Source organism: Delphinapterus leucas, chromosome 7 (genome assembly GCF_059928025.1).
Source record: "Delphinapterus leucas isolate spDelLeu-1000000601 "Yukka" chromosome 7, BTC_Dleu_Yukka2, whole genome shotgun sequence".
Taxonomy (NCBI): Eukaryota; Metazoa; Chordata; class Mammalia; order Artiodactyla; family Monodontidae; genus Delphinapterus; species Delphinapterus leucas.
In genome coordinates, this window is record NC_143135.1 from 7452032 (window position 1) to 7469818 (window position 17787).

The following is a 17787-nucleotide window of genomic DNA, read 5'->3' on the forward strand; positions in this document are numbered from 1 at the left end:
GTACCCAAATTGAGTTTGCCTTGAGTCATCCAGAGTTATGAGAGTGACCAGGGTTACAGTTTAATAAAATGACCAGTCGATGTGTTATAATGGAAAATGTATGGGCCAAAGGAGTCAACAATCTCAGGGGTGCTAATCCTGGTTCCATACTGAGTTATGTGACCTATAGGAGTCATTTCCTTCTTTGATGAATTCACTTCCTTTTCGTCCCCTCTAAAATGAAAGGCATTTCCAGCCATAGGCAAGCGTGAATCTCACTAGGAATATAGATTTTCAGAGAGTCTGGATCTACTTCAGCAAAGGCAGACAGACCGACAGACCTCTGAAACTAGCCAGGGACTTTTGAAGGTAGAAGGAGGAGCTGAGCGTCTGTCCTCAAACTCAGTTCTAAAACTTGGGTGTTGGATTCATAGCATCAGTGGGATTTCCCTGTTTTTTTGCCCACACTCATTAGTGGTCAGAGAGCCTGACATGTTAGATTTGCTCAGTAAATATATTTTTATTAAATGCTTATGAAAGCTCTTTTATTCGTTAACACTGTGGAGGGTTTTCCCATCAAATATCACCAGATATATTTAGTGACAGTACTTCTGTATGATCTTCTCCTTCAGCTTCAGTAGTCAATATCACTATCCTCATATCACATTCAGCCTCGCTTCAGGTTCCGTGCATTGACCCAGATGTTTCTTTCCATGAGACAAATTACTAAAACCTTGAAAAATCTTTCCCTTTCTAACATCAGTGCCTATGTGTCATTTAAATCTATTACTGGGGATTTTCAAGGAAAGATTCTTAATTGAGATTTGTCAGATTTTGTACTGCTATTAAAGCTAATCAGTTTTCTTCTCTTGAATTTGCTTTTCTAGTAAAGCATTCAGAAACACTTCAAATCTATCAAAATGGCTAATGTTAATATAATAATCCAGAGTTTACGAAGTGCTTTTTACAGCTTTATCTCATTTAATCCTCACGACAATTCCAGGGGTAGGTGTAATCCCTATTTATAGATGTAGAAACTGAGAAATGAAAAGGCTAAGTGACTTGATCAGGGTCTAATGACTGATAAGACACAGAGCTAAGACTCAAGCCTTGGTCCTCCAATTCCAAATCCTGTGTCTTTCCCACTATACCATATTGCCTGTAACTTCTCTTCTTTTGTCTTAAAGGCATCATGTTTTATGATCACCTAAAATTGGTTGAGAGTCTAACCCTTCATCTGCAAGATCTCATCAACTTGATAGTCCCTGGGACGGTGTCACCATGACTGCAGTACTGTGTTGGAAAATAACCTTGTGAAATCTTTGAACCACTACTACTATGTGGTTGTTTGGGATTGTGCTGTCTAATCTTTATTTTCAAGTAGGGTAATTAGTGTGTAGTGTTTGTTTCTGAAGCAGGCAGCCAGCAATTAACAGGAGCAGGCCCCAGCTAGAAGAGGGTTGTTTTTACTTCTTTCAGCCATCCAGCTGTGGCACAGCACATGAAGTTTCCTCTCTGGATCGTCATTTCCAGCAAATGTTCTTCATTTCCTTTGCTCTGATGCCCCCAGTCCTCAGTCTGTGGGGAAGGGTGACTGCATTTTTGAAGAACCCTCTGAATAATTAAGGGCTCAATTTTTGTGACAGCACCCTAAGTTTTACCAAATGGACTCCCCGCTTACTTAGTAAAGTCATCTAGGACCAAAAACACCATCAAATCTGGCATAGGTTCCTGCCATGCCTAGGACATGGGGAATCTGCAAGTTTTTCTCAGGATATGAACGGTATTTCCTCTCTGGTAACTTTGCAGTTGGCACCAACTATTTCTTTTCACTTTGACTGTAGTTCTAGTCTAAATAGTCTCGGGCTCTGGCTCCAGCCTCCTGTGATTCTAATCCCAAGCAGCCAAGATCAGACACTGGGATATCTCTTTACTGGCAGCCCCAGACTTAAGCTTTGGAAATTGTGGGAAATTTCTTCTTTGGGCACATAGGTCTTCTGATTCTACTATACTAGAGTTCTCCCTTCTGAGTAGACATGGAATCAAGGTAATATGAAGGAAAGAATAATGAAAATAGTCCTTTATGTGTGTATAATATTGTAGTACTTACAAAATGATTTTATATTCATTATCTCATTTTTTTCTTCCTAATAACCCCAGGAAAAGTGATTTAAGACCATCGAGTCTGGATTTACACTGCCTCAGTTTGAATCCCAATTCCAACATTCATAGCCATGGGAAACTTGATCTCTCAGTGCCTCAATTTCCTAATCTATCAAATTTAGACTACTTATTTCATAGGCTTTTTGTGAGGATTAAGTGAGATATATTTATAAGGCACTTAGAATAGGGTATTACAAAAAGTTGTTGTTGTTGTTAGTTGTTGTTGTTGTTAGTTGTTGTATAAATAAGTTGTTATTATTGTATAAATATCAACAAGAAAACCAAGGCCCAGAGAAACTAGGTAGGGACAATGGAGCTGAAATTAAAACACAAATTATTCTTACTTTATGCCTGTTCTATCTACCCCATCTCAGCTGCCTCTGAAATCAATACCTTGCATTGTATATAGGTAGATTTGATCCTAGGAACTCTGGACATTTTACCCTCATTGTTTATTATTTAAACTTCCATATGAAGAGACAGAAAGTACAGGGTTTATTATCTATACAAATAAAAAGAGGCTTAGAAAAGTCCTAGTGACTTAGAAAATCACAGTGTGCTTGATTCTTACTTCTGAGTGCATATCAAATGCTCTCTTGGAGTAGAAGAGACATGCTGTACTTCTTTTTCCATTTCTTCCTCTCCTGAGTTTCCAGCAGAGAGGACCTTAAGTGAGCAGAGATTCTGGAATAGGAAAAGTAAAACTAGTAAGTGCTAGGAGAAGAGTGGGCACTCTTATGGCACAGGGCACTCTCATAAGTGGTGAGGAAGAAGAGTAGTTGAGAGGTAGGGAAGATAAGGCATTCCTTGGCAACACTGGAAAGCATTAGTGTACATCCTTATTTACTGCATTGGCTGTAGCAGGGAGGTGTGCTAATTCCTAAACTTCATCTAAAATTAATAGCAGAGGTGTTCCCAATTGTGCCTCTTATTGGTGCATCCTGTTTCATTATTTGATTTGAGCCCTCTTCACCTTGACATAGGTTCCAGGAAAAGTGGGGTCAAGGGACAAGAACAGATTCAAGAGATATTTGGGAGATAGATTTAATCCTAACAAAAACCTTGTTAGTCATCAGATGTTAGTATCATTAGTCTCATGGAAGAGAAGTAATTTGCACAAGGTCATAAGGTAGACAGCACAACTTCAACTCAGGTCTTTTGACTTCAAGTATAGAGATTGTCCCAGAATATCATGTATCCTCCCCATGCAGGTGGGGAAATGGTCCAGGTAATTAATATCAGAACTGAGCCTGGGACATAGGCAGTGTCACTGAGAATTGGACATTATACTGATGAAGAGATGCTACAGATTAGGCAGACTCTCTTTCCTGTACATAAGGAACCATATTTAGCTTTTTAATAATTCTCTAATATTTCTATTTTCTTTAGGTTATTGTTTGGAAGCAATGAGTTTAAAACCTTTCACCTACCCATTTCCGGAGACGAGGTTTCTTCATGCAGGATCCAATGTGTATAAATTCAAAATTAGATATGGCAACAACATCAGGTAATTTTAAAACCAGGAGGGTAGTCTTTGCAAACACAGGTTAGTACCTTCCCACAGGTCATTCCTTCTCTGCCTTCACCCAGTCCAGGAGACTGGCTGAAGCAGCACCTTGTAGGACTCTTTCCCAGGTATTTTGTGTTCTATATATTTATTATTCATATAAGTTTTTAAATTAGCAATGGCATACCTTTGGGGCGGTGGTTCTCAAATTTTTTTATCTCAGGACCCCTTTGCACTCTTAAAATTGAGGATCCCAAAGAGTTTTTGATTAAGAGGGTTATACCTGTTAATATTCATCATATAAAATTGAAACAGAAAAACTAAAATCATTACTTATTAATTTAAAAATAATATAACATTTTATTAAAATAACTATATTTTTGAAAAATTAATGAGAAGATTGACATTGTTTATATTCCCAGGGCTTACCCCAGGAATGCAAGGATAGTTCAACATACAAAAATCAATCAACATAATACACCACATTATTAGAAAAAAAGAGAAAAAAAAAACACATGATCATCTCAATTGACGCAGAAAAGGCATTTGACCAAATCCAGCAAAAAATACTCAAACTAGGAATAGACGGGAACTTCCCCAACATAAAGGCCATATATGAAAAACCCACAGCTAACATCATGCTCAGTGGTGAAAAACTTAAACTTTTCCCTTAAGATCGGGAACAAGATAAGGGTGCTCACTTTCATCACTTCTACTCAACATAGTACCGGAGTTCTACCCAGAGCAATTAGTCAGGAAAAAGAAATAAAATGCATACAAATTGGAAAGGAAGAAGTGAAACTTCTCTGTTTGCAGATGACATGGACTTTTTTTTTTTTTTTTTTCTTTTTTGGCTGTGCTACGTGGCTTTGCGGGATCTTAGTTCCCTGACTAGAGATTGAACCCACGCCCTCAGCAGTGAAAGCACAGAGTCCTAACCACTGGACCGCCAGGGAATTCCCGACATGATCTTATATGTGGAAAAACCTAAAGAATCCACACAAACTAACAGAAAGTTGTTAGACCTTATCAATGAATTCAGCAAAGTTACAGGATACTAAATCAACATCAGTTGACTTATATATACTAGCAACGAACACTCTGCAAAGAAAATTATGAAAACAATTTTGTTTACAATAATATCAAAAAGAAAAAATACTTAGCAATAAATTTAACCCATGAGGTGCAAGACTTGCACACTGAAAACTACAAAAAAAATATATTTCTGAGTGAAATTAAAGGAGACCTAAATAAAAATGTATCTGTGGGAATTCCCTGAGTGGATAGGACTCAGCACTTTCCTGCCAGGGCCGGGTCTAATCCCTGGTCAGGGAACTAAGATCCCACAAGCTGCGCAGCGAGGCCACCTGACTTTGTAACCTGAAGTGTTTCGTTGGTCATTTGGAAAATATTGGTTCACTGGCTTATGCAGATTGTTCAAATGTCAACACATTTCATTATATAATATCAAAAAATCATATTTGCTAATATCACTACCAAACTTGTCAGAAAAATGTCTAAGTATTTGGAAGCTGTCAACCCCACAGTGGTGGATAGAAGTTTTCCAAAATTCAAAATTTTGCTTGAAATCCCAAAATTTATCCTTGACAACAAATACTGTCAGTTGTTTTCCTTAAATTGATAAGCTCACTGTTCATTTTTGAGAAAATGTCTGTCACATTCCCAAGTCTGAATAACAATCATAGTTTATCTGTCAGCTGATCACTCAAGTAAAATATGAAAAAGCAAGTGGTTCAGTTTGCAACTTAAACCGTTGTACAGGTGCTTTTTCTCAAGACAGCCATCATCTTCTGGTACGCAGCAGAAATGCTTTCTGCTACTTCCTGTTTTATCACCTAATATTAAAAAGACATGCATTCAAGGGTTGAGATTTATAAAGTTATTAATTTTTCACTGCTTCCTCTAGGATATTAAATGAAACTGGATTTTTTTTCCTGTGTGGTGGTAAAGATGACTACAACTGCTAGTACAGTTCAGTGCAACTGGCTAGATTTGTGCCAAGGCACCAGCAGTTTTGCCCACCATTGATTGTGCACTACAGATTATAAATGTTAACATAGTGAAAAAGGCAAATAACATCTTAATATTATTATGAAACTAGTTTTGCCCTTGGAGACTCCTTGAAAGGGTCTTGAGGACCCCTAGAGGTCCACAGACTGCACTTGTACAACGGGTCTAACAAATTATTAACTTTCACAGTGGAAGTTTCAGGTCTTGGCGGGTTAATGGAGAAGATATTTTGGTACAGCCTTGTACCAATTCTCAGACCACACCACCTAGGTGATCACTTCTTCCCTTGAGCACTGGGTCAGCACACACAATTGTTATTTAGTTATGTTTCCTTAGCTCAATGGAAGTTTCATTTTTGCTCTACTAGAGTCTGTTGTCTCCAGAGCTTTCCTTCTTGGCTTACTTATCTCTTGTCTGTTTACCTTCTAGAGGGGAAGAGGTAGAAAACAAGGAAGTCATCGTCCAGGAGCTAGAGGTAGGGAAAGAAGCAGACAACTTCTGGGAATGTTATTCTTTGAACTGAGGATGAGTCCATATTCAGATTTTAGCTATTTCCTGCAAACTGGGTCACAACGTCCACTTGATTACTTGGCTTCTCCCTGCCACATTTCCTCTGCAAAGAAACTTTACTGTCTTCTCAGGGAAATTAAAGCCTATACTCTTTCTCAATTCTCCTAGTTGAAATGTCAGCACCTTTGAGGCTAAGAGTTATTTTGTTTCCACTAGAGTTTCCAGCCATGGGGAGCTCTCTTTTGTGGCAGCTGGCACAGAGAAAGCTTCCGGAGGACTGCAGCCTTCCAGGGCTCTGGGAAACCTCACCATCCCAACCACTGCCCGGTACTTGACGTTCAGGAAACTCAACTGTAAATACACAGACAAGGCTGCTGTGTCTTCATTTTAATTGGAAACATTTGCAATTGCCTTTTTCCCACTTCATTTTCATTCCTTTGCTACCCAGCTCCTCTAGCTTTAGATTCTCCCACAAGAAGACAGAGAAGGTGGGCAAATTCGCAGATTGGTGAAAGCATTGGAAAAGAAATTAGAGTTCTGGGGGATGGCCCTGGATTCCAGTCCTGGCTGAACCACTAATTAGCTGTGTGAGCCTTGGCAAATCATTTATCTCTCTGGGTCTTAATCGCCTCATTCATAAAATGAGAGTTTTAAACTAGCGTATTCTCTTCTAACTTCACAACTGAGTGATCTATGACTGTTGTGATTTATGAAGACATATGTTGCCACATTTCAAGGAATTTGAATGTGAAAACTCTGTGAAACCAAAGTCTTAAAGGTACCTGTGGCTCTTCAGCTGTGTGTTTTAAGATACATTAGGATCTTTGAGGACTTCAGAGGCATCAGTATAAATAACAATTATTTTAATATAGGACCATGACAGTTTTCTGCTTATTTTAATCATGAGTAGAGCAGAATTTACTTCATTTTGCTTCACTTAATATGGGCAGAGAAAAGCTCAAGGCAGCATAGTAGAATGGAGAGAGCTTAGTCTTTAGGGCCAGTGAAACCTGGATTTGGACTCTAGTTCTGCCTTCACAGTGTGACTCTGGGAAATCTGTCTGCCTTCTCTGAGTCTGTTTCCTTACCTGTCAGTGATATTGATAAATAATATCAGTTTTCAAGGTTGTGGTGAGGATTAGAAATAGATGTATGCAATGCCTGCCACACAGTAGTTCAACTAAGAGTAGCTAGAGAGCACTTATATCCATTTATAATCATATTTAAAGTTTTTGAAATGCTTTTTATATGTTCTTTTTCTTACTCTCATTAGTTCTGAGGCAGATGTTATCATCCTTTTTCACTCATTTCGAAAACATTTATTGATAGGCAGTTTAGTCTAATGGTTAGGAGTGTAAGCTCTGGAGCCCCACTGCCTGGGTTCATATCTTAACTCCATCATTACTACCTGTGTAGCCTTCCATGAGTCATTTTACCTCTTTGTCTTAGTTTCCTCATGGGTAAAATGGGGATAATAGAAGTGCTTATCTTACAGGGTTTTATGACTGTTAAATTCATTAATGTGTATAAAAACAAAAATATTTGCCATAATGATTACTCAATAAATACTAGCTATTAAAATTATAAGCTAGATACTGTGCTAATAGAGATCATACAAAGATGGACATGACACAGTTTCCGTTTTCTGTAAGCCCAAATATGAGGAAAATGAGGCTTAGAGAGATGAAATGACAAAACTGAGACTGAGGACTTCCCTGGTGGCACAGTGGTTGAGAGTCCACCTGCCGATGCAGGGGACACATGTTCGTGCCCTGGTCCGGGAGGATCCCACATGCCGCGGAGCGGCTGGGCCCGTGAGCCGTGGCCGCTGAGCCTGCGTGTCCAGAGCCTGTGCTCCGCAACGGGAGAGGCCACAACAGTGAGAGGCCCGCGTACCGCACAAAAAAAAAACAAACTGAGACTGAAATTCAGATTTTTTTTCCCATAGAAATTTAGTAGTCTTTTCATTGATACCAATTGTTTAACTAGTGTATACTAATAAGCATAGGTTAATTAGAGACTAATCAATTCAGATTTAAAGAGAGTAGAAGAAAAGATTTGACTTAAGCAAAATAAGTATATGTAAAAAAATACCAGTATTATTCACTAATCCAGTATATGTTTGTTGAGGACCTGTTATGCTTCATCCACTAATGGTAGACACCATAGAAGGGATGCTAAGATAAATCAGGTGTATATTCTACTTCAAGAAGATTTCTCAGTAAGGAAAATAAAAATATGTACACGGAGGGAATTCCCTGGCAGTCCAGTGGCTAGGACTCAGCCCTTTCACTGCCGGGGCCAGGGTTCACTCCCTAATCAGGGAACTAAGGTCCTGCAAGCCATGGGGCATGACAGGAAAAAAAAAAAAAAAAGTACATGGAATATAGTAAAAGCCCAAGGCTAACTACTGTGAAATTTGAGACTAATAGTTAATAAAACTCAGGAAATCAGGGAAAACTTTCTGGAGGAGGTGGCTTTTGAACTGTATCATAAAAGGGTAGGTCGAATTTGGTCATATACTGATGGGTTGAAAGGGTATTTCAGGCAAGAGCATAGAAATAGAGAAGCAGAAGGCATATTCAGGGAACAGCAAGTAGTTCAACTTTAAAAGTGTATAGAGTATGTGAAGAGCAGTGATAAGGATAAGTCGATAGATTGGCTGAGATTAGATTAAAGTCATTTCAAATTTTTTTTTTTCAGGATTCTATTCGTGTGGTCTTGGGAAACCTGGATAATCTGCAGCCGTTTGCTACAGAACACTTCATTGTATTTCCCTGTATCCTTTCTTTACTGGGTGGAAATGAACTACAATTCACACTGTATATTCAAATGGAAGCAGCAAACCCATAGGCAGTTTGGAGGGTAGGTCAGGGAAACCAGAAGGAGTCTTTTCCCTAAAATAGTACTCAGGGATTCGTACTGGCTTCTTTCCTTACTCCTTAGCACATTTCCCAGATAAAAGCAAATGGGAGAGAGTGTCCCACCTGAAATTCAAACAAGGAGAGATTGTCTTGGTCCCTTATCCATTTGTTTTCACTCTGTACGTGGAGATGAAATGGTTTCATGAAAACCTGTCAACTGGTAAGTAGAATGATAGAAGTGTAGGTGGTGGTGAAGAAAAAAGGGAAGGTTGAACATCCATGGGTTAGCAGTGCAAGCTGAATATGGTGAAACAGTCAGCCAGATTGGGCGCCAACACTGACAGTGCAGAAGTCAGGAGCATGTGTCCAAACTAGACTGCCTGCTTCAAATCTTGGTGACTTTGCCACTTAATAGCTCTGTGACCTTAGATAAATTACTCATTCTATGCCACCTTTGTGAAATGGTGAAAAATAATAATAGTACCTATCTCACTGAGTTGTTAAAAAGATTAAATGTATAAATACTGGAAGATGGAAAGTACAGTGTGACTTAGAATAATCACTCAATGAAAGATACTTATTATATAAATAATTCCTCCATTTTAGAGTATTTAATGACTTTCACCTCAGTAGTATCTTAAAGATATCTCCCAATTTTTAATCTCTGGGGGCCACCGCTATTTTTACAAATAGAGGGATAAGGAGACACCTGCCACTTTGATTTGAAAAAAGGTACAAAGGCCTTACCTCAAAAGATCTCCTCAATTCATTTGCCACTGCTGCTGAAAGTTCCACTTTTTTTCTTTCATAATAGGGATCATCCCCTTTTAAGTGACATATAGTTAGAATATAGTACGAATCAAACTATTTTTAGCTTGTAGATGGCAGTAGTTCTAACATAAGGGAGGAAGAAAGTTTGAGGACACAGTATTTGTAGGAAAAGTGGTACCGGGCGGTAGGGAAAAGGGTACGCACCAAAGTTTTGTCTAGGACCAGTTCTAAAATGTCAATGATAGTCAGAAAGTCTTGATCCATTATGACATTCAAATTTTCTGTTGCAGGAAAACCAATAAACAGCAGTCCTCTTGGGTTGGTAAGTTTGCCTTTTCTGTAAGAAATGAAAATGGCCTTATTGCCTTCTGTTGTCCCAAAAGTCCTGCTCTTGTCTCGTCTTTTATGCCCCTTGGTTGTTGCCCAAGTCCAATCAGAATTGTATACGTGAGACATTCTTTTTCCCCTTGGCTAGATTTCTGAGACTATGTCTATCCTTACTTGCAAAGCTGGTGCTAAAAGTTGCCTTTGGCAATTTAAAGATGGGGAGTTCTCTTCACTGTGCCCTCATGTGAGCAACTCTGGAAAAGGAAGAGTCACAGGAAATGTGGTTCCTCTCTATAGGTCCTGGCAGAGAGGAAAGCAGCAGGAGCCATGATGAGGAAACGAAAACACGCAGAAGTGCCCAGCTCCCCAGCCAGGCCAGGGCTGGACAGGTCAGTGGTTTTGACAGAGGGGCTAAATCCTGCATCCTAGTTAGGCTTTGCCAGCTGTTGCTGCTGGTTGATCTTGTCCTTGGGCGTGTCACTCTCTGTCTCAGGGCTTCATTCATACCTGCCTATTCTAGTGGGTGGACTAAGAGAAGGAAGCAAGTTGATGTTTGCAGTGTAATTAGAACACGGTCCCTTCCTCAGCAAAATAGAATCCTTTTGTTCATCAAGATGAAGACTGAGGGAATTTCCTAGCAGTCCAGTGATTAAGACTGCACTTCCACTGCAGGGGGCATGGGTTCGATCCCTGGTTGGGGAACTAAGATCCCACAAGCCGCATGGCACGGGCAGAAAAAAAAGATGAAGACTGAGAGGAAATGTAAACATATCTGTACAATTGAATCCAACAAATATTCAGTGAGTACTTACTATGGTCGTACTATAGGAAAACACAGAAGGCACAAGATATGAAGTCCCAAAATATTATCCAAGAACATAGAGAAACCCTCTTTAGAGGGTTTCTCAAAAGAGTGAGAGTGAATAAAATATAATCTTATTTTACCCGGTTAGCAGTAAGCTTTTGGAACTCTACCTTAAGAGGTAGTACAGGCTGCAACATAAATGTCTGCAACAGGATATGCATCAATTACTGGGTGAGGTGCTGCGAATTAGGGGGAGTGTTGAGCACAACCCTTAACATGTTGAAGTTGCTGTCGTAGAGGCTTATTTTCTTCTTTTGATTCTCTGTCAGGGACAGAATGAGTCAGTAAGACAATTCAGTTGTTCATGTTAGCACCCAGAGAGAGATGCTGGAATAATCCAAGGTGTGGTTTGCTCCCAGCCCAAAGTGCTTTCAGCCCAGGTTCACAGAAAGCAGCTGTTCTTTTCCTGGTACTGTGTGGGCCCCAAGACATACAGGAGCAGTGAGGGTAGACCATGAAGGAGCTGACCCCTACACCCTCCAAATGCACACATCGGTGAAGAGTTAGGAAATTCCTTTCCCAGCCAGGTGGGATGTGAGGATACTTGGAGGTATGAAGCTTTGGTCAATTCCATTTGACTGAATTATCCATGGAGATGAGGCCTCACATCTTCCCTTTCTCTGTGTTTTGATGCACAACCAAGTATTTCAAAATCTGATACCTGCTGTCAATCACATTTTCCCTTTCTCAACCCCTAGATCCCAAAATGTCTCAAATTGTGATTCTACTGTGAATTAAAGCAGCACCCAAAGAGAGTTTGGCCACACTATTTATTCTGCAGGCCAGGAGTGGCATAAAAATAGCCAACCTGCTGAAATATTCATTTGGGCCACATTTGCTTGAATGTGGTGATGTTGCTGCTGCCAGTAACACCTCCTGGGCTTTTTTCTCCCACCTCAGGCCCAAGAAGGGGACTTGCAGCCAAGGGCTCAGCAAAAAGAAGGCCCCTATGGAAACCAGGAGGGTAAGCACCAAAATGGAGACTTCGAGACTCGTAGCTATTTCTGCTCAATTACAAGTCAGGATTCCTGTTACCAGCGCATCTTGATCCTTAGTACAGGCTGAATTCACTGGACTCGCTCTCACCTTTCACCATCTGCAGAACAACTTTCAGCCATTCCACCCTCACCACGACCTGTCCTAAATGTAGCTGCATAATACACACAGTGATGAATGCTTTTGCTAAAAGGTCTTCTCTTAGCTTAAAAAGATGCTTTCTTATACTCCGCAGTTGAAAAAGAAAATAGATCTGTTGAATTGAGGTAGGATCCAGTTTAGAATTTTTTTTAGAAAACTTTTTGCTCTCATCTGCACTAGACTCTGAGTCTGGGTACATCTAGTTTTTTTATTTTGTTTTTTTTTTTTGAAATTTTGAATTTTATTTTATTTATTTTTTATACAGCAGGTTCTTATTAGTTATCTATTTTATACATATTAGTGTATATATGCCAATCCCAATCTCCCAGTTCATCCCACCAACCCCCCACCACCACTTTCCCCCCTTGGTGTCCATACATTTGTTCTCTACATCTGTGTCTCTATTTCTGCCCAGCAAACCAGTTCATCTGTATGGGAACATCTAGTTTTTACAGATAAAATAGGTATATATCAGCACAGGATACTGGTAACAGAAAACTTCATTTAGAGCAGTGATGGTCCGGCCCTAATAATATTTCATTTTGTGAGGTCTGCTCTCCATTTAGATATTCATACATCTGCTACTCCTCCATTTCAGGACTCCTTTTCCATAGTAGTCTCTAAAATAGTGCCCTTTTTCTTGAAATAGCTCTTATTTGTGACTTTTCTTACTTCTCTGCCATCGCTCCAAAGCAGCTCTGACCTTAGGTATCCAAACATTCCCAACTCACCTCCCTCACTTTCCCAGGATCTATAACATGATCAGTTATCGAACAAACGTTTACATATGCATTCATTCCACAAACATTTATTGAGTGACTCCTATGTGCCAAGTACTAAAGCTATCACACACAGTCTCCCCGAAAAATACCAAAAGTGTAAAGCTGGGTAGGCATTACTGATAAATGTGCTACGTACAGGAATAAAGGAAGCACAGGGTACAAAGGGACCACAAAGGAGAACCTCATTCAGACCAAGTGGTGTGAAAGAGAGTTCCCAGCGTAGCTCAGAGTAGCTCAAAGAACTAAGGCTAAGAGGAAAGAGTACAGTGCTTTTGGTGACTGGAAGCCAGTGTACCTGGCGCTTAGAGTACGGTGCTGAGAATTGTCATTGGAGAGGTCAGCATGGGGTGGATCCTAAAAGGCTTTAAAGCCACCTTCAAGATCACAGGAATTCCCTAAAACATTTTAAAGTAGAAAAGTGAAGTGATTTTCATTTCTAAACAATTCTGTCTCCTGTTAGCAAGGCATTGTGTTAGGTGCTGGGATGCACCCAAACATATAAAACCTAGTTTTTTTCCAGGAGCTTAGCATTTAGTTGGAGTAGAGTGAACCCTTAAAGATGAAGACCTCTGCCTCTGTGGGCGGGGGCAGGGTACAGAGCCCTGTTGTGCCCATGGCCAGCTGGCCCATGGAGTGATTTAAAGCAGATGGTTTCCCTCTTCTATACCCTCATCCTTTAGAGAGGGAAGAAGAAGAAATTAGAAAGTACAAGAAGAGTACATGAAGCTCTAGAGAACAAAGACACTTTATACAACCAAGATAATTACTATTAAAGGAACATTTCCCTCACTCTCTACCCTTTGTACCATCCTATTCTTAGTTTGACGCATCATCTCCCTTAAGAACCCACAGTTTCTTACTCAACATAATTACCTTTTCAACCTGATACTGGGTTTAGAAAAAACTCTGAGGAAAAAAAAAAAAAGGAGCATGTTTATTGATTTTGACTCACAGCCCGAGCAGTCTCCATTGTAGACCCTGTTCCCAGAGAGCAGACTTCTCCTAAATTAAAGTGATCACAGGGACTCTTAGTGTAAGTCACTTGAGCTGGAAAAATTGAATTTACTCCTATGGTCCAATGCCTAATATCTTCTCTTCCCTTTGGGGGAAGTTAAGGTGTAGAAACACAGTCAGTGTGGACTGTGCACATCTGTACACATAGGGAGCCTGTGCAGGGAAAGCTTAGAAGAATACAACATATACCTGAATAAGGTCTCTGTTTCATAAGAGGTGTTTTGAGGAGAATGGGACGGAAGGACAGACTCATTCCCTTTGTTACTTTAGCTCCCAGATCTAGATATCCAGACTTTAAAAAGATAAAAAATGGGAGAGAGCAGATGAATGGACCAGAAGTGAAACAGACTGCCATGCACGTAGCTTTTTTTTCAAGCCTCTGCTTGAACTGCACTTCTAAGCAGGTCTGACCCTGAACATACAGCGGACAGCCTTGCATCAGGTTTTCAGGGTATTATGTGTTGTTGGATGTCCTAGATGGTACCCTCAGTCTTAATTCAGGCTATAATGGTTTTCCTCTCTTAACAACATTTGCCTGAGGAAACCTCTATCAAGATTTCAGAGCACAAAGGCTGCCTTATGAGGGAAACTTCCCCTGGTTCAGAGGTAGAGGCTATACCTCTGCCCAGGGCCTTCGCCCTTCTGGTCCCCACTACCAACCTTAGTAGATGATGCTTCCATTAGGGCCAATGCAGCGGTATTTAAACCCCAAACCATAGTTTCCATACCTCACCATAGTAAGTTTGTGAGAATCATTCCCTCAAGCTAGAAATCAGATCTGGGCCCCTAAATTTCATCTCCGCCCTGTCTGGAAGAGATAAGAGATAGTCTCCTTCCTCCCCAGAGTTACCTTTCACTTTTATAGGAGGTATGATCTAGGTGGCTGCCTATGTGGTCTGGGATTTGAGGGGTTTGTGGAATAGCTTAACAGAAATGTCAGCTTATGCTTAGGATGGGGGATCTGTCCTAACTTCCCTGGGATTGCTGTGCCTCTGCCTCCTAGATGCACCCTTGCTATAGAATTCTTCACCAGCGGGACTTCCCTGGCCGTCTAGTGGTTGAGAACCTGTGCTTCCACTTCAGCGGGCATGGGTTCAATCCCTTGTTGGGGAACTAAGATCCCGCATGCCGCGTGGCGTGGCAAAAGCAAAAAGAGAGAGAGAGAATTCTTCACCAGCAAAATGGCTCAAGGAACTCCCCAGCCCTGCTGGGCAGTCAAGCCCTCAGGTTGTGCCTGGGTGAGGGAAGTGGCCAGCTGGCAGAGATTCTCAAAGGAAATATATCAACCATGTTTCTGGCTACCAGGGTGTCTCCTAGAATATTATAGGCTTGGAACCAGGTTGTAGGATGTCCCCTTCAAAGTACAAAGGAAGGTCTATAGAGCAGTAGACAGAAATAATAAGATTGCTTACGCCATAGTCACGTTTCTGCTGCCCTGGCTCTAGCCATGTTGATCATATTTACATGTTAATGGCAATGTGCCCTTGTACATCATGTCCCTTTCTGGAACGCCCTGCTCTCTCTGACCCCTTGATGCCATCCACCAAGGCCCCATTTAAATAACACTTTCCCTGTGAAGTCTTCCTTGACTAACCACTACCCACTCTATTCATGTCCTCCTCAGTAACCACGGCACTCTATATAGACTGATGGAGTACTCTTAGCACACTGACTTATAATATTTAGTTTATACGTCAGTTTTACCACATAGATTATACTTTTCTCCAAGGTAAAGTAAAGGTCCTCCTGATTTCTGAAACCTCAATATTCTGTCCTTGGCAATAGCTGGCACTCAGAAACATGGAACGAAAAGGTATACCCAGCTTGGTTTGTTCTTGGCTCTTAAGTACTATGGTTTTAGAGAGACAGTGTTTGGGAAGCTGATATGAGAAAAGGACAGTCCTATAGAAGGAAAAATAGAACCTGCCTGGGCAGTCAGAAGGCAGGCCCCAGCACTGATGTGATATCACCTTACCAAATAGCATTCAGACCACCAAGCTGTAAAGGAGTAACGTTTAAGACTTTTCTTGGTCTTTTTATCAGAAGAGAGAAAGAAAAACCCAGCAGGAATGGCAGGAGACCCCAGCACTTGATATCACTGATGTTCAGGACCAGGGTAGGTTCTGGGAAATTCCTGTGTATCCTCCTCTAACAATCATTCTGTCCTCTTCAGTCGTCTGATGAGCAGAGCAGCACAGAGCTCTGAGTCTGGACACGCTCAGTGGGTGATGTACCTCACTCCCGTGGAGGTGCTTGTTGGCTATCCTCCAGTCTGGGGGCAGGCTCTTGAGTCATAAAAGCCCCCGCAATTCCCAGAAGGAGTGAAGGCGGCAACACATGTCCTTCTTGTGCTTCTGATAGCGAAACTGATGCTCCCAGTTTCAGAACATTTCCATATTGTGTGATAAGTTTTACAGAAAAGTTGGGAGGGATATGTTTCACTCTTCTATCCTGGAGAACAATCTCTGGGAAGCTGTCTCTCCTCCTCTTCCCTTTGGCGCACTAGTGTTAATATTGAAGGTGCAGGTGGATGCTTGGCAAGGGCTGGGAATGCATGTTGAGGTATCGCCCTTTCAACTTGCTGATCTTTCACTCAGCATGAGGATTCGATATGGATACAGTTATCACAGATGCAGTCCTGTGAGCAAGTGAGTTCTTCAGTAAGTTGTCATTCCATGTGCAGACACACCAGCCATGGTAGGTGTCTAGGATTTGAGCAGTGTAAAAATCTCAGGGGCAGGGCTTCCCTGGTGGCGCAGCGGTTAAGAATCCGCCTGCCAATGCAGGGGACACGGGTTCAAGCCCTGGTCCAGGAAGATCCCACATGCCACGGAGCACCTAAGCCCGTGCACCACAACTACTAAGCCTGTGCTCTAGGGCCCGCGAGCCACAACTACTGAAGCCCACACACCTAGAGCCCGTGCTCCACAACAAGAGAAGCCTGCACACCGTAACTGGAGAAAAGCCCACGCAGCAATGAAGACCCAACGCAGCCAAAAATAAATTAAATAAATAAATTTATTTTTAAAAAAAATCTCAGGGTCTTTGAAAATACTCCAAGGTCAGAATAGCACCTTACTGAGCTGAGATGAAATTGGGAAGGTCAGAACAAGCAATTCACCTGGCTTTGAATAATCCTGGTTTGAGGCTGCCCTGGGCTCAGGCTCTGTGTCCTGCCTTCTGCTCACATAAAAGTAGCCTGAGGACTGACACCTTTTCCCTGCCTGAGTGTTTTCCTTGCAGATTCTAAGTGGGGAGACGGCCGAGCAGGGAAGATTATCCCACCATTGCAGCAAAACGATCCACCTCCTCCTGAAGGACGCACGGAGCTGGGAACCAGTGGCTTCTTTGGGTTTCTAAGGTAGGATAGACCTCTCCCGCCATCGAACTGAGACCCAGGGCAGTCTAGCTCCAGAGCCTGCCCCACTGAGTCTCTCAGGGAAATTAGAATACAAAAGAAAGATTACCTGCATAATCTCTATTTTGTACGGGATAAATGATGGAAATGAAGTGAGCATTAGGGCCCTAACTGAATTTAACAGAGACTGTGTCTTGTTCATTTTTACACAATCTACCCCACCCCGATGTGCCCAGCATTGGACCTGATTCCACAAATGCTGCTTGGACAGAAACTATTCTGATCGTGCTCGGGTTACTCAGATGATCTCGTCACCAGAATGTTTCCATTCTCCCCTCCGAATCCAGGCTGCCTTCAGAGTCCTCTTTGCAGAGTACAGTTAGCAAATCGCTTCCTCTATCTAGAGCTCAGCCTTACCATTGCAATTGTTCTTCTTTATTTCCACCTCCCGAGTATACTCTAACTTGGGTACCTTTTCA

At 41.3% G+C, this 17787-nt stretch overlaps 1 protein-coding gene across 1 annotated transcript; it reads left to right on the forward strand.

The window, feature by feature from the left end:
• Positions 1-2832: 2832 nt before the first annotated feature.
• On the forward strand, positions 2833-17310 carry MAJIN (membrane anchored junction protein). The gene is made up of 8 exons (XM_089914549.1): positions 2833-3649; positions 6110-6155; positions 8894-8969; positions 9149-9274; positions 10116-10147; positions 10450-10541; positions 15994-16066; positions 17194-17310. Exons 1-8 carry the CDS (start codon positions 3549-3551, stop codon positions 17308-17310), a joined length of 663 nt encoding a protein of 220 aa, XP_089770675.1. The 5' UTR covers positions 2833-3548.
• The last annotated feature ends 477 nt before the right edge of the window (positions 17311-17787 follow it).

What these genes read in the sequence shown, in the direction of transcription:
- MAJIN (XM_089914549.1), top strand. Translation starts at nt 3,549, where the DNA reads ATGAGTTTAAAACCTTTCACCTACCCATTTCCGGAGACGAGGTTTCTT. An exon ending in ACACTTCATTGTATTTCCCT is followed by an intron (nt 8,970 to 9,148) that starts GTATCCTTTCTT and finishes CACATTTCCCAG; the next exon opens with ATAAAAGCAAATGGGAGAGA. An exon ending in ACAGCAGTCCTCTTGGGTTG is followed by an intron (nt 10,148 to 10,449) that starts GTAAGTTTGCCT and finishes TCCTCTCTATAG; the next exon opens with GTCCTGGCAGAGAGGAAAGC.